This window comes from Mytilus galloprovincialis, chromosome 5, assembly GCF_965363235.1.
Source record: "Mytilus galloprovincialis chromosome 5, xbMytGall1.hap1.1, whole genome shotgun sequence".
Taxonomy (NCBI): Eukaryota; Metazoa; Mollusca; class Bivalvia; order Mytilida; family Mytilidae; genus Mytilus; species Mytilus galloprovincialis.
The window spans coordinates 102343591-102361865 of NC_134842.1; the positions used below are offsets into that span (position 1 = coordinate 102343591).

The following is an 18275-nucleotide window of genomic DNA, read 5'->3' on the forward strand; positions in this document are numbered from 1 at the left end:
ATTCTGTTTTGACAAATGATAAAAAAAAACGTAAATTGAACAGTATATTGAAAGGGATATCAATAAAGTGTAATATAAGTATGTTCATTTGTACCATCTCGTCAATTAAAATGTTCAAATATTGCTATCTTTACATTGATATATAACTCATTTACTATGCGGCTATATAAATTTACATAATAGAATGCTTATATGGTCAGTTTTGGTTGTTGTGGACAAATAATTTTATTATATGAGTCAGTCTGAGGTATGAAAACTACTGAATTTTGTTTACGATTCAATATTTTCACCCCATTTCCATTCTCAATTTTAAATATTGCTACCTATTTTCTTATACAATCAATCCTTACATGAAAATATAGCTCATTTACTATGCGGCTATATAAATTTACATAAGCAAATGCTTATATGGTCAGTTTTGGTTGTTGCGGACAAATAATTTTATTATATGAGTCAGTCTGAGGTATGAAAACTACTGAATTTTGTTTACGATTCAATATTTTGAATAAAAAAAGGACATGCTGGCACTCTAAATTGATGCGAACAAAATTTTTTAGTCATAATATTCAAATATTGCTACCTATTTTCTTATACAATCAATCCTTACATGAAAATATAACTCATTTACTATGCGGCTATATAGATTTACATAATAAAATGCTTATATGGTCAGTTTTGGTTGTTGCGGACAAATAATTTTATTATATGAGTCAGTCTGAGGTATGAAAACTACTGAATTTTGTTTACGATTCAATATTTTGAATAAAAAAAGGACATGCTGGCACTCTAAATTGATGCGAACAAAATTTTTTAGTCATAATATTCAAATATTGCTACCTATTTTCTTATACAATCAATCCTTACATGAAAATATAACTCATTTACTATGCGGCTATATAGATTTACATAATAAAATGCTGATATGGTCAGTTTTGGTTGTTGCGGACAAATAATTTTAGTATATGAGTCAGTCTGAGGTATGAAAACTACTGAATTTTGTTTACGATTCAATATTTTAAATAAAAAAGGACATGCTGGCACTCTAAATTGATGGGAACAAAAAATTTTTAATCATAATATTCAAACATTACTTCCTGTTTTATTATACAATCAATCCTTACTTGAAAATATAACTCATTTACTATGCAGCTATATAGATTTACATACTAGAATGCTTATATGGTCAGTTTTGGTTGTTGCGGACAAATAATTTTATTATATGAGTCAGTCTGAGGTATGAAAACTACTGAATTTTGTTTACGATTCAATATTTTGAATAAAAAAGGACATGCTGGCACTCTAAATTGATGCGAATAAAATTTTATAATCATAATGTTCAAATATTGCTACCTATTTTTTTATACAATCAATCCTTACATGAAAATATAGCTCATTTACTCTGTGGCTATATAGATTTACATAAGCAAATGCTTATATGGTCAGTTTTGGTTGTTGCGGACAAATAATTTTATTATATGAGTCAGTTTGAGGTATGAAAACTACTGAATTTTGTTTACGCTTCAATATTTTGAATAAAAAAGGACATGCTGGCACTCTAAATTGATGCGAACTATATTTTTTAGTCATAATATTCAAATATTGCTACCTATTTTCTTATACAATAAATCCTTACATGAAAATATAACTCATTTACTATGCGGCTATATAGATTTACATAATAAAATGCTGATATGGTCAGTTTTGGTTGTTGCGGACAAATAATTTTATTATATGAGTCAGTCTGAGGTATGAAAACTACTGAATTTTGTTTACAATTCAATATTTTGAATAAAAAAAGTACATGCTGGCACTCTAAATTGATGCGAACAAAATTTTTTAGTCATAATATTCAAATATTGCTACCTATTTTCTTTCACAATCAATCCTTACATGAAAATATAACTCATTTACTATGCGGCTATATAGATTTACATAATAAAATGCTTATATGGTCAGTTTTGGTTGTTGCAGACAAATAATTTTATTATATGAGTCAGTCTGAGGTATGAAAACTACTGAATTTTGTTTACGATTCAATATTTAAAAAAAAAAAAGGACATGCTGGCACTCTAAATTGATGCGAACAAATTTTTTTTAATCATAATATTCAAATATAACTACCTTTTTTATTATACAATCAATCCTTACTTGAAAATATAACTCATTTACTATGCGACTATATAGATTTACATACTAGAATGCTTATATGGTTAGTTTTGGTTGTTGCGGACAAATATTTTTATTATATGAGTCAGTCTGAGGTATGAAAACTACTGAATTTTGTTGACGCTTCAATATTTTGAATAAAAAAGGACATGCTGGCACTCTAAATTGATGCAAACAAAATTTTGTAATCATAATATTCAAATATTGCTACCTATTTTCTTATACAATCAATCCTTACATGAAAATATAGCTCATTTACTATGCGGCTATATAGATTTACATAAGCAAATGCTTATATGGTCAGTTTTGGTTGTTGCGGACAAATAATTTTATTATATGAGTCAGTCTGAGGTATGAAAACTACTGAATTTTGTTTACGATTCAATATTTTGAATAAAAAAGGACATGCTGGCAATCTGAATTGATGCGAACAAAATTTTTTAGTCATAATATTCAAATATTGCTACCTATTTTCTTATACAATAAATCCTTACATGAAAATATAACTCATTTACTATGCGGCTATATAGATTTACATAATTAAATGCTTATATGGTCAGTTTTGGTTGTTGCGGACAAATAATTTTATTATATGAGTCAGTTTGAGGTATGAAAACTACTGAATTTTGTTTACAATTCAATATTTTAAATAAAAAAAGGACATGCTGGCACTCTAAATTGATGCGAACAAAATTTTTTAGTCATAATATTCAAATATTGCTACTTATTTTCTTATACAATCAATCCTTACATGAAAATATAACTCATTTACTCTGTGGCTATATAGATTTACATAATAAAATGCTTATATGGTCAGTTTTGGTTGTTGCGGACAAATAATTTTATTATATGAGTCAGTCTGAGGTATGAAAACTACTGAATTTTGTTTACGATTCAATATTTTAAATAAAAAAAGGACATGCTGGCACTCTAAATTGATGCTAACAAAATTTTTTAGTCATAATTTTCAAATATTGCTACCTATTTTATTATACAATCAATCCTTACATGAAAATATAACTCATTTACTATGCGGCTATATAGATTTACATACTAGAATGCTTATATGGTCAGTTTTGGTTGTTGCAGACAAACAATTTTATTATATGAGTCAGTCTGAGGTATGAAAACTACTGAATTTGGTTTACGATTCAATATTTTGAATAAAAAGGCCATGCTGGCACTCTAAATTGATGCGAACAAACTTTTTTAGTCATAATATTCAAATATTGCTACATATTTTCTTTTACAATCAATCCTTACATGAAAATATAACTCATTTACTATGCGGCTATATAGATTTACATAATAAAATGCTTATATGGTCAGTTTTGGTTGTTGCGGACAAATAATTTTATTATATGAGTCAGTCTGAGGTATGAAAACTACTGAATTTTGTTTACGATTCAATATTTTGAATAAAAAAGGACATGCTGGCACTCTAAATTGATGCGAATAAAATTTTATAATCATAATGTTCAAATATTGCTACCTATTTTTTTATACAATCAATCCTTACATGAAAATATAGCTCATTTACTCTGTGGCTATATAGATTTACATAAGCAAATGCTTATATGGTCAGTTTTGGTTGTTGCGGACAAATAATTTTATTATATGAGTCAGTTTGAGGTATGAAAACTACTGAATTTTGTTTACGCTTCAATATTTTGAATAAAAAAGGACATGCTGGCACTCTAAATTGATGCGAACTATATTTTTTAGTCATAATATTCAAATATTGCTACCTATTTTCTTATACAATAAATCCTTACATGAAAATATAACTCATTTACTATGCGGCTATATAGATTTACATAATAAAATGCTGATATGGTCAGTTTTGGTTGTTGCGGACAAATAATTTTATTATATGAGTCAGTCTGAGGTATGAAAACTACTGAATTTTGTTTACAATTCAATATTTTGAATAAAAAAAGTACATGCTGGCACTCTAAATTGATGCGAACAAAATTTTTTAATTATAATATTCAAATATTGCTACCTATTTTCTTTTACAATCAATCCTTACATGAAAATATAACTCATTTACTATGCGGCTATATAGATTTACATAATAAAATGCTTATATGGTCAGTTTTGGTTGTTGCGGACAAATAATTTTATTATATGAGTCAGTCTGAGGTATGAAAACTACTGAATTTTGTTTACGATTCAATATTTAAAAAAAAAAAGGACATGCTGGCACTCTAAATTGATGCGAACAAATTTTTTTTAATCATAATATTCAAATATAACTACCTTTTTTATTATACAATCAATCCTTACTTGAAAATATAACTCATTTACTATGCGACTATATAGATTTACATACTAGAATGCTTATATGGTTAGTTTTGGTTGTTGCGGACAAATATTTTTATTATATGAGTCAGTCTGAGGTATGAAAACTACTGAATTTTGTTGACGCTTCAATATTTTGAATAAAAAAGGACATGCTGGCACTCTAAATTGATGCGAACAAAATTTTTTAGTCATAATATTCAAATATTGCTACCTATTTTCTTATACAATAAATCCTTACATGAAAATATAACTCATTTACTATGCGGCTATATAGATTTACATAATTAAATGCTTATATGGTCAGTTTTGGTTGTTGCGGACAAATAATTTTATTATATGAGTCAGTTTGAGGTATGAAAACTACTGAATTTTGTTTACAATTCAATATTTTAAATAAAAAAAGGACATGCTGGCACTCTAAATTGATGCGAACAAAATTTTTTAGTCATAATATTCAAATATTCTACTTATTTTCTTATACAATCAATCCTTACATGAAAATATAACTCATTTACTCTGTGGCTATATAGATTTACATAATAAAATGCTTATATGGTCAGTTTTGGTTGTTGCGGACAAATAATTTTATTATATGAGTCAGTCTGAGGTATGAAAACTACTGAATTTTGTTTACGATTCAATATTTTAAATAAAAAAAGGACATGCTGGCACTCTAAATTGATGCTAACAAAATTTTTTAGTCATAATTTTCAAATATTGCTACCTATTTTATTATACAATCAATCCTTACATGAAAATATAACTCATTTACTATGCGGCTATATAGATTTACATACTAGAATGCTTATATGGTCAGTTTTGGTTGTTGCAGACAAACAATTTTATTATATGAGTCAGTCTGAGGTATGAAAACTACTGAATTTGGTTTACGATTCAATATTTTGAATAAAAAGGCCATGCTGGCACTCTAAATTGATGCGAACAAACTTTTTTAGTCATAATATTCAAATATTGCTACATATTTTCTTATTCAATCAATCCTTACATGAAAATATAACTAATTTACTATGCAGCTATATAGATTTACATATTAAAATGCTTATATGGTCAGTTTTTGTTGTTGCGGACAAATTATTTTATTACATGAGTAAGTCTGAGGTATGAAAACTTCTGATTTTTTTTTACGATTCAATATTTTGAATAAAAAAGTACATGCTGGCAATCTAAATTGATGAGAACAAAATTTTTTAGTCATAATATTCAAATATTGCTACCTAATAATAATTATATATTACGAGTTAGTCTGATGTATGAAAACTACTGAATTTTGTTTACTATTCAATATTTTAAATAAAAAGAGGTCATCGCCGTCAGGCTGGTACAAAAATTGCTGTCAATTGTTTTATATGGTCAATTATGGCATAAAAATATAACTGAATTACTTCTATATAGAATAAGATAACTTGTTAAGAGGTAAATATTGTCAGTTGTGGTGAATGATATCAAAAAGTTTTGTTTTACGAGTCAGTCTGTCTAAGATGAGAAAACTGTTTGATTTTGGTGAGGATTAAATTACATGTATTTGAATAAACATACTTAAACTATTATTTGCGAAGAACAAGAAATTTACTATAATTATTGTTCAATTAAATACAAATGTGTGACATTTTTAAATAACTGTAATCGTCAATATGTCAAGCAGAAATGACCACTTGGTCAATTAATTTTGATGTTCCTTATCATTTCATATTTTAGGTCAGTGTATCCAAGTTACGATGACAATCTGCGTTAACGGGCGTTTACTACAAGCAGTAAACGCGCGTTTACTTATTACAAAAATAGAAGACGCGCCTTTTTCCACGTTAACGCGGAGGTAAACGGAAAAGTAAACGCCCGTTTACTCTTTACAAAATTAGAAGACTCGCCGTTTTTGCGTTAACGCGGAGGTAAACGCGAAAGTAAACGCCCGTTTACTTTTAATGTCTACTGCAATTTCGGAGTTAACGCACAGTTAACGCGGCGTTTACATGAAGTGCACGCGAGTAAACGCCGCGTTAACTTTTTCGGCCCGTCTACATGTAATGCTTGGTCTGCACCCAACTGTACATGTACACTGCACAAATATTTGATTTACAGTTAATATACGTATATTAGTATTGTAAAATCAATAACTAGTATATATTTGTTTAGGGGCCAGCTGAAGGACGCCTCCGGGTGCGGGAATTTCTCGCTACATTGAAGACCTGTTGGTGACCCTCTGCTGTTGTTGTTTTTTATTTGGTCGGGTTGTTGTCTCTTTGACACATTCCCCATTTCCATTCTCAATTTTACCAGTCTCAGTATTGAAAAGATAATCTGATAGCCACGTAAAACCAAAGACTCACAGAGTATACAATTTGTTTTTCTGGTTGAATAAATCACAAATCGTAAAGATTAATTCTAATACACAGTGATCTAGTGATGGACGTTTACATACTAAACATTATTATTAAGAAATATAATTAGTATTTTCTACTGTTTAAGGGTATATATTTTTATACTTGCAGGTATCAGTGGCTGTTATGGAAAAATGCATCATATGCCTTAAAGATGACGATACATCAACATTAGTCAAGTTACGTGAAAAAGGAAGCCAAGGAATAAATAAAGCGAGAAGAGAAAGAGAGGGTCAGATACTAGCTTCTGCAGGACAGTTTGTCCACCAGGAATGTAGAAAATCATATACCAACCCTACAGAAATCACAAAAACCAAAAGGCAGCAAAATATACTACAGGAATCTCTAACTAATATACCGACCCTACGATCAAAATCAAATTTCAGTCATAAAGATCATTGCTTATTCTGTGCAAAAGAGGCACAGCTAAAAGGCAAATTAAAAGGAAACGATGTTTTTCCTGTCCGAACGGCTGATTTCCAGAAGAGGATTGAACAAGTATGCAATGACAGAGACGATGAGTGGGCAGTGGAAGTACGGGGAAGATTAGAATGTGTTGGCGATCTTCATGCTGCAGATGCATTTTACCATCAAACCTGCAGTGTTAACTTTAGAACCAGTAAGAAGATTCCAAAAGCCTTTTCACCAGACAGCAAAGGAAAGGAAAATTAATACCAAGGAAGACCAGCAGCTTATGGTGAACAATTTCTAAAAATTGTAGATTATCTCAAACAGCACGAGGATGAACAGATAACTATTGCAGAGCTGGTTAATAAAATGAACGAGTTGTGTGGAGAACAGACATACAGTTCAGTTTATATGAAGAAAAAACTGAGAAACCATTTTGGAGAAAATATTATCATAACAGATATTTGTGGGAAAATTAGCGTTGTTACGTTGAGAGATACAGCATCCTGTGTTTTGCAGGAGTTTTACCACAGACCAACATATCAAAATCCAGACGATGAAAAAAAAGCCATAATAGATGCTGCTGCAAAACTAATCAAAAGTGACATCAGATCTTTGAAAGGGGACAAGGAAAATTATCCATTGGCATCAGATGTATCATCACTTAAATCAAATTTGCAATATGTACCTGAGAGCTTAAGCTATCTACTAGAAACAATGTTTGCTGAAAAGGACTCCAAAATGAAAATAGCTTCTATTGGACAGGCAATAATTCAGGCATCAAGACCCCGTGTGCTTATTGCTCCTTTGCAAATTGGTCTTGGCATTCAACTTCATCACAACTTTGCATCCCGTTTTCTGGTTTCTACTTTAAATAGCTTAGGATTTTGCTCATCTTATCAAGAAATTCAAAAATTTGAATCTAGTGCCGCTTTAACACAAGGAGTTGACATCCCTGGTGAAATATGTCATAGTTTTATTCAATTTGTAGCTGACAACGTAGACCATAATGTGAGAACACTCGATGGCAATAACACATTTCATGGAATGGGAATCATAGCCGGCATTACACCAGGCACTAAGCGAACAGCCCCTATTCCTAGAATATCTGTTTCAACTGATGATATCAACTCAATAGCAAAGGTTAATATTCAGTATTACAAACCTCAAAACGACTTTATGACAAAGCTAAATTTTTCAGAGCTTCGGGAATTAAGGGGAATGGACAGGACTGCATGTCTGGATTTACTGTCACTGGTGGTATGGCCCTTAAAGAATCCAACACCAGGTTGGTCAGGTATTATGCAGATGATACATAAGGGAGAATACCCAGGCAAGTCAACAGTTGTATTTCTACCTATGATAGATATGAATTCAAGCGATATGTCATGCATATACTCAACTCTACTCTTTGTTTCAAATCAAGCACATCGTTACAACAGAACACCAGTATTGACATTCGATCAGCCTTTGTATTGGAAAGCCTTGACAATAATTCAAAATGAACATCCAAATAGTCAGTTGAAGTCTGTAGTATTGCGTTTAGGAGCGTTTCATACAGAAATGAGTTTCTTAGGTAGCATTGGTCACATTATGAGGAGTTCGGGGCTTCAGGAAATTCTGGAACTGATTTATGCACCAAATGCAGTTACACATATGCTAAGTGGCAAAGCTGTAGCTCGTGCCATTAGAGGACATATGCTAGTTGACACTGCCATACACAGCCTTCTTGTATCTAAAATTTTCAACTTTGATTTCCCAGCAGACGAAAATGAAGAAGGAAACATAAATGATAGTGTTGACGACATCTTATCTAAGGCAGCCGACGTATATACAGAATTTTTGGAAGGAACACTGTCCATATCTTCTGCATGTGATAGTGCTGTACTTCAGAGCATCAACGAAACAATTCACAGACCCCTTCAAGAAATGAAGAAAAATCGAACCTCTAGATTATGGCTTCAGTATACAGAAATGATTCAGATCCTTAGACAGTTTATCAAAGCAGAACGGACTGGCGATTGGGAATTGCATTTAAAAAGTGTTAAAGATATGCTGCCTTACTTGGCTGCCTCTGGTCACAACTTGTATACTAAATCTGCGTATGTGTATCTAATGATGATGCAACAACTTGAAATAGATCATCCGGAAGCTTTTGCTGCTTTCAAAGATGGCCATCATGTAATGAGACGTAGTGACAGATATTGGGCAGGATTGTCATCAGATCTTATGATTGAGCAAGTGCTCATGAGGAGTGTAAAAACAGCAGGAGGACTGACACGTGGCCGTGGAATGGGCGAAAGTCAGAGATCACAGTGGCTTTTGTCCATGCCCGCTTGTGCAGACATGAATCAAGCTATTCAAGAGCTCACAGGTGTAGGTTACTACACAAGTGATCAGCACAAGGAAGAATCAATTGCACGTCAAAAACGAGACAGAGAAGACATTATGTCAATTCTAACATTTATGAAAGAACGCAGTCCATTCACTGGAGACAGTTCACTGCGAAATATTGAAACTGGAGTAACAGCTGATAGCTCTGTAAATGTAAACTCAAAAGATGTGGGGACAGCGATAATAGAATCTCTCGTTGGACTATACTTTCAAGAAAAAAAATCAAGTAATAACTTTAAATAGCAAAACTAGTATCAAAGTAGACGGGGAATTAATACAAGTCGACCCACAGCTACTGTTTCAAAGATGCACCACCATAGCTAATGGGCTATTTGAAGACATATCAGAAATATTCAAATATGAACTCTGTAGTGTTCCATCTTCGTTATTTGACAATAATGGCTTACCAAGACAGGCAAATAAATCAATTCTAGCAGACTCAATTTGGGACTTTGATGGATGCGGAAGTTTGGAAACAGGCACCAATGTTCACCATGTATTAGATGGTGGGTCTCTCATACATCGCATACCTTGGACAAAGGGAAACTCATTCAATAGTATTTGTCAAGCGTATATTGATTACGTTAAAAGCCACTACTCTGAAGCAACTATTGTATTTGATGGTTATCCAGATGTACCTACTGTCAAAGATATTACTCACATACGACGATCAAAAGGATGTATTTCTCCCAAAATAAATTTTTCGGCTGAAATGCCCTGCAAAACTAAAAAGGATGCATTCTTGTCAAATGAAGAGAACAAACAACGATTTATCAACCTGCTAAGTGCAAAATTTGAGACAAGTAATTATGCAGTAGTCCATGCCTTTGACGATGCCGACTTGAATATAGTTCAGACAGCAGTCTCAATTTCGGAAGAACAACATGTTGTAGTTATAGGTGAAGACACAGATTTGCTTGTTTTACTTTGCTATCATGCCATGATGCACAACAAAAACGTTTATTTCAAGTCAGAACCGAAGCAAAGTATTCAAAAGATCCGAATATGGGATATCAAAAAGACAAAGAAACATATGGGTGAAGCTATCTGTCGGTTGTTGCCGTTTATACATGCATTTAGTGGGTGCGACACGACATCACGAATGTTTGGGTTAGGAAAAGGAGCACTATTGAAAACAGTTAAATCATCTACATATTTACAAGATCAATCACAGCTTTTCCTTCAGAAATCAAGTAAAGATCAGGTTGTCAAAGCTGGAGAAGAGGTTTTAGTTGATTTGTACAGCGGTGTTCAGTCAGTAGAAGGCTTAGATTTACTTCGATACAGGAAATTTGCGTCAAAGGTCGTTGTAGGGAACATTTTTGTTCAAGTACACACTCTACCGCCAACATCGGATGCAGCTAAACTACATAGCATGAGAACCTACTATCAAACACAAATTTGGATTGGAGAAGGACATGATTTAGATCCTAACCAATGGGGTTGGTATACATCAGAGAATAAACTTATGCCTGTTAGATGTTTATTACCACCTGCACCCCAAAAACTGCTGAAAGTAATACGATGTAACTGCAAACAGAACTGTGATTCAAGAAGATGTTCGTGTCGAAAACATGGAATTGACTGTTCTGCTAGTTGCGGCGAGTGTCGTGGCATTAACTGTTCAAATTCCAGCATAGTAACACAAAGTGATTTGGACGAAGTTTAGAATTTCTTTTGTTGTGTATGGGGGGGAAATGGCTATGACTATGATTTCAATGAAAAAAGATGTTATTTTCGATGAAAAATTTGTTATTTTAATGAAAAATTTGTTATTTTAATGAAAAATTTGTTCAATGAAATTTGCATTTTTAACTCAAGTAATGGACCACAAATTTATAGTTTACAATATAATGCCTTTATATTTATAACACAATTAAAAAGGAACAATACAAATCCAAAACACAAACAGTTTCATTGATGTACTGCCAAATTAATTATTTAAAGCATATTTCCAGTTTTCCTGGATTTTTCCATAAAATCTCCCATTTTTACCCAAAAATAACTTTTTTGACATATATATGTCCTTTCTTGCTAAAGCTAATTTCTTTTTATATCATTGTCAATTGAATCACACACTGTTGGAATGATTTTACTACAAAATAAACTTGTTCTAGTCTATTTCCAGTTTTCAGCGATTTTTCTATAAAAACCTGTAGTTTACCCCAAAAATATCGTTTTTCCGCACTTCAGATTTTGCAAGACTTTTGATATGTGATAGAGGCCATATAAACCTTTAAAATGAGACCAAATTTCTTTCTGTTGCAATTTGTTTGAGGTTGAGCTATTTTTGGGGTAGAATGACTGGACTATTAAATGATTTATATTCTAATCAGACTTATTGTGCCTCAATGTCATTTAAGAACCCTAATTGCAACAGAGAAACCTGAAATCGAAGAGAAATTGGTACAGAGAAAAATATGTGAATGAAACTTAGAACATGTACAGAACCTCCGCCTTTTATATTATTCATCTTCCCTTACTGAAATTGATTTCTTTCTACTCCAAAGTTTGAATTGTTTAATTATTTTGATAATTTCTTGAAATTATAGCTTTCGATAGCTTATCAACATATTGAATTGTATCATTTTGTTTTCAACAATTCTGTTGTCTCTGTTGATCTCAATCATGGTTGAAACCCTTGCAAAAAAAAAAGATTTTTTTTAGAGAAGATTGTTCAAGTGTATTAGTATAAATGGTTGAACACAGCTACATTTGTACATACTTTTTTTAGTACCTTTTAGAATTAAAAATGAACAAAGATATGATACTATTGTTAACGACATAAGTTTAAGTGTATTTTGTAGTACTGAATTTGTTCTAACTAACACGTTTTCCACTGTCTCCTTGTATCGCATTGTTATGTGTGACAACTCTTTTACCATTTCCGTACATATCTGTAAGTATTATTGGACTTTCAGTGACAGGGGGGCTAGGATGAAATTTGAAAAAAATAGGCAGGACAGGAGTTTTGAGTAAAAAAAGTCAGGATGAGACAATTGCCAAAAAAAAAAAGTCAGGACGACAATTTAGGTAAAAAAAGTCAGGATAAACTAAAAAAAAAAGCAGGACCAAACAGAGTGAAAAATAAAAAGGCAGGACAGAGATTACAGCTAAAAAAATGCAGGACAAAATTTTTCATCCTAGCCCCCCCCCCCCATAAAAATCAAATGGTAGTTCCCTTATGAATCTTTCTAAACATTTATCATTCTTTAAAACATAAAATTAAGTTCACTTTGTATCACACCATAAACTGTTAGTCGATATATTTATACTTTTATCGTTTTCATTCTGCATGAGTTTGAAACCATATTCTGTGTCTTTCAACAACAACAACAACTTTCTTTTTTAAACTATCTTTTAAAGGAGAGGAGACGTCAAAAGTTTGCTTCAAACACGTGCGTCGCAAAGTTGTAAATAAATTATGTATGTGACATTTAGCGCAAGCCATGTAACCATATCATTTTGTCAAACAATTCAATCAACACCTTTATTAATTAGTCCTTTTGCTATCAAATGCAATCAGCTGATTATTGATTTTCTGTCCAAATCTTAATGAGGTCAAGGTGAATTCCAAGTATTGTCTGATCGGGGAAAGTCCGAGAAACTCGAATAAAGTAAATAAACAAGATGGAGGAAAATAAATCGTTATACATGTATATATTTTTTTCGCCAAATTCTTTCGCAAATGATGAATTTGTATCGCATCAATTATTATTTTATCGCAAAGTGCGAAAATGGCGACCGCCAGCGGAAACCCTGAACATGTATAACTCAATATGTTCATATGTACAAATGTTTTTTTTTTGGCATTGCTTAACCTTTCTTTTTTTTGTGGTAGGTATGTGGAAATTGTTCTGACGGACTCGCACTTGTTTTTAGATTGAGCAACACTGTTTATAACACTACAATGTTGATTTGTTGCTAAGGTTGATTTCTTTTCCCTTTCCCGTTCATTTGTCAAGACATATACACTCTGTTAAGTTTTTTATAAATCTAAATTATGACCTCATATGGTCATAACGTCACTAAAGCGATTATGACTTCACCAAAACAGCTCCATTGTCCCTATTGGAACACACACACAAATAACTCCAAGGTACCTAGTACTTGTTGGATTTTAAAACGTAAATCTGGATTAGAAACGTCTGTGAATGATCTTAACGGTAAAAGAAAAAAATTGTTTTCTTTCAATGAAATTAACAATTAACAAACAATCAATCATCAGGTTCATAAAGATTTAAAAAAACAACCAACACAAGATTTTCAGGATTTATCATCTAAAGTCAGTAAGATGATACAGGTCTATGACAGGTAAATTCAATGTTTTAAAGGTGAATAGAACACATGGCTTTTTTGTACTTTTTTCCTTAAAAAAGAGGTTTGTGTTAAGAGAGAATTACATAAGTAATTGGTAAAGTGACTGACCTGGCATATACTGAATGTGGCTGTTGTTAAAAATTCGTAATCGTTACCCTACCAAACCAAGACCGTGGTGGAAAACCGCAACAAACGATAAAGTGTTAGAATTAGTTGGTAATGGTTCGACTCATCAGATTTATTCCATCTCAATTTAAACGAGACTTTTTATACGGAAATAAAATAAAATGAACAAACTATACGAAGTAATGGCAACACAATTTTATTCGAAAGCAACTGATTTCGTAGAGAACGATGATTACTAATTGATGGTAAAGGTATTCTATCTAGTCCTTCGTGTAACTCGGTGAATGTGATGAATATTTTCAACTCGACTCCTCGACGTAGACGCAGTCATGGTCATCGTCATTATACATCACCTTCTCTGCATGATGTCTCTATTAATGACTTGCTGTCATTCATACAAAAGTAGTTAGGTATTCATCACATTCGCACGAAACTTTATACATTACCCTTTTCAAAACTTCATTCTCTTTTCAATTTATGTTTGGAATCCACTGTTACAAACCCTCATTCAAACCAATACAAACTTCAAGCTATAATTTCGGATATTGCAAGTCACAGACTTTTCAAACCAGTTCGCATTGGAAAAGATGAAAAAGAGAAAAGATCTTTTCTAAATCTTTCCTTTGCCAACAAAGGTCTCGAGGGCGTCAACCTAGGCAATATCCTTCATCATAAATTAGTTCAATCGAAAATACCTCCTATTTCAAAGACCAGTCTGTACCAATAATTTCTTATACCTATACCAAACCTATTGCAACTAAAATTTTCAATTACAAACGCGTTTTGCAGAATCTCGATATTGACGACTTCAAGTCTAAACCTCCTGATTGCACTTGTGCTAGTTACCAATTCACATATAATCCTGCTGGCCACGTTATTACCGGTGACCTTAACATTGTTAAAAACACTTCTCTACGAAATGTGTTATCGAAAGGTCCGAAATATCGTGAGCCTAAATCCATCAATTGGAAATACAACTTTAAAATTTTGATGGACTCAGTCGAGGATTATGCCAGGCAATGGGCTAAACGTGAAAAGGAAGACGTAGACCCTCTATCCGAATGGATTAAGGCAGTGAGGTCGTTAATACAAATCAGAATTAAGAAACTGAATGGGTCCATCAATGCCCATGCTACGTCAATCTTTAAAGACCCAAATGTTTCTAAACACTTATCCGACCTCCATGATAAATATGTTGTTGTCCCAGCAGACAAAGCCCCAAATAACATCGTTTTTTTCTGTAAAAGTCACTACATTAATTGCTTGATAAACGAATTAGGTATAGACAATTCACTTGGAAACTCAACATATACCCTCACGACACTTACCAAAGAGGAAATCCTGGATAATCATAGGTCTGTTCTTTGCTCCTTTGGTATTTCAACCAACGATGAAGAACTGGATCTTCCATTACTGTATTGAATACTTAAACTTCATAAGTGTCCTTACAAACAACGGTATATTGCTGGGTCTTCCAAGTGCTCCACGAAACCTCTTTCTAAATTATTAACATCTATTTTATCAGCAATCAAAGAAGGGCTTCAAAGTTATTGTGAAACTGCCTATTCTAGAGGTGGTGTGAATCAGATGTGGATACTTAAAAATTCCAAAGATCTTTTAGAGCACATACAATCTAACTCTCTTTCATCTTGTAACAGTATTAAAACATTTGACTTTTCTACTCTTAACACAAGTATTCCACATTCCAAACTAAAAGACAAATTGAAAGAGTTGGTATTACTTTGCTTCATAAAAAAGAATGGCCAACGTAGATACAAGTATCTTGTCTTAGGGAGGGATAAATCATACTTTGTAAAGAATCACTCTGATTCAAACAAAAAATTCTCTGAAACCGATGATATCAAGATGCATGATTTCTTGATTGACAACATATTTGTAACGTTCGGAGGACGTGTTTTTCAACAGACTGTCGGCATCCCAATGGAAACAAACTGTGCCCCTCTACTTGCCGAGTTGTTTCTTTATTATTATGAGGCTGACTTCATGCAGGAACTTCTTAAGAAGAAAGATAAGAAGTTAGCAATATCCTTTAACTCTACTTTCCGCTATATAGATGACGTTCTTTCACTAAACAATTCAAAATTTGGTGACTATGTGGAACGCATCTATCCCATCGAATTGGAGACAAAGGATACTACAGATACAGTTAAGTCGGCTTCATATCTTGATTTACATCTAGAAATTGACAATGAGGGTCGGTTGAAAACAAAACTTTACGACAAAAGAAATGATTTCAGCTTTCTAATTGTGAACTTTCCATTGCTAAGTAGCAACATTCCAGCATACGGGGTATATATCTCCCAATTGATACGATATTCCCTTGCTTGCATTTCCTATCATGATTTACTTGATAGAGGGTTACTGCTCACAGGGAAGCTATTAAACCAAGAGTTCCAAATGGTGAAGTTGAAATCATCCCTTCGTAAATTTTACGGACGCCATCACGAGTTGGTTGACCGTTATGGAATAACCGTTTCACAAATAATATCGGATATGTTCCTTACGTCGTAACTACAATCCCCTTCCCTTTCATGAATGTGACCTACCGAATTAGACTATTTACCGGATTTGTAATCACATAAGCAACACGACGGGTGCCACATGTGGAACATGATCTGCTTACCCTTCTGGAGCACCTAAGATCACCCCTAGTTTGTGGTGGGGTTCGTGTTATTTAATATTTAGTTTTCTATGTTGTGTCATGTGTACTATTGTTTTTCTGTTTGTCTTTTTCATTTTAGCCATGGCGTTGTCAGTTTGTTTTAGATTTATGAGTTTGACTGTCCCTTTGGTATCTTTCGTCCCTCCTTTACTCAAACCAATAAAGTGCATATAACATGGATTTTTTTTACCACTTTAAGCAATGTAAAAATTACGTGAATTTATTAATCTTCTGTCTTTCTTTCTTTAATGCTGCTAAATATAAAGTGAAAAGAATATTTGAGAACTATGTGTTACCATTGTCATAACCACTGGGTCGTTTCCCTGCTGGTGCAATTATTAGGCTTGTCTACCTCAGGAATAGATTATCTTTGCATTTGGCAAAACTTTAAGAATATTTGGACTTAAAAAATCTTCAACTTCGTGCTTCATTTGGTGTTTTTAACTTTTTTGGATTCGAGCGTCATTGATAACTCTTTTGTAGAAGAAGCGTGCGTCTTTCGTTAAGACAAAATTTTAATCCTGGTATATATGATGAGTTAATTCACAACCACAGGGTCGATTCCACTGTTTGTAGTTTTAATTCCAGGAGGGTATCACCAGCCAAGTAGTCAGCACTTATATGTTGACATGAATTATCATAGCTATGGTCATAATTTTAGATTAACTCTTTATAAAACTTAGAATTTTTGAAATAATATTTTTTTTTTTACCTCAGGAATTGATAGCCTTGGAAGTATTTCGCAAAACTTTTAGGATTTTTGGGTCCCAAATGCTCTTCAACGTCATACTTTATTTGTTTTTTTCTCTCTTTATATTCGAGTGTTACTAATTAATAGACGTAACGCGCGTCTTGAACAAATACAAAATTTAAGTCTTGGTATCTATGACTTTATTTATATACAGATCGAACATGTACAAATAATACTTTAAATGTTCAATCATCTGTGACATATGATCAACCATCTAATGCATACACTCTCATCATATTGGCACACATACTCAATCGGCTATCAAACCTATGACATTAAGCACGCTACCATGAGACCTTCGAGGCGGTCACATGTTTTACCTCTCTTTTGTCACATTAACTTTAAAATCCATATTGTATTATTAACGTTAATCTTGAACGTTTTTAAGAAAAGTATTTCTTCAACATAATATTGACTTCATTAAATACATTAAAAAGCTAAACAAATAAATGACAAGAATGTGTCCTCAGTACACGGATGCCCCATTCGCACTATCATTTTTCATGTTCAATGGACCGTGAAATTGGGTAAAAAATCTAATTTTCCATTGAAATTAGAAAGATTATACCATATAGGGAACATGTGTACTAAGTTTCAAATTGTTTGGTCTTCAACTTCATCAAAAACTACCTTGACCAAAAACTTTAACCTGCAACTCCCCACTTTCATTTTCTATGTTCAGTGGACCGTGAAATTGGAGTCAAAAGTCTAATTTGGCCTTAAA

At 32.6% G+C, this 18275-nt stretch overlaps 2 protein-coding genes across 2 annotated transcripts; both read left to right on the forward strand.

The window, feature by feature from the left end:
* Window positions 1–6923: 6923 nt before the first annotated feature.
* LOC143076941 (uncharacterized) lies at window positions 6924–9866 on the forward strand (the record flags this gene model as incomplete). The annotated part of the gene is made up of 1 exon (XM_076252838.1): window positions 6924–9866. A coding segment is annotated over exon 1 (2220 nt), but the record flags the coding sequence as incomplete, so codon positions are not given.
* Window position 9867: 1 nt separating this feature from the next.
* Window positions 9868–11977, forward strand: LOC143076942 (uncharacterized; the record flags this gene model as incomplete). The annotated part of the gene is made up of 1 exon (XM_076252839.1): window positions 9868–11977. A coding segment is annotated over one exon (1473 nt), but the record flags the coding sequence as incomplete, so codon positions are not given.
* Between the last annotated feature and the right edge of the window lie 6298 nt (window positions 11978–18275).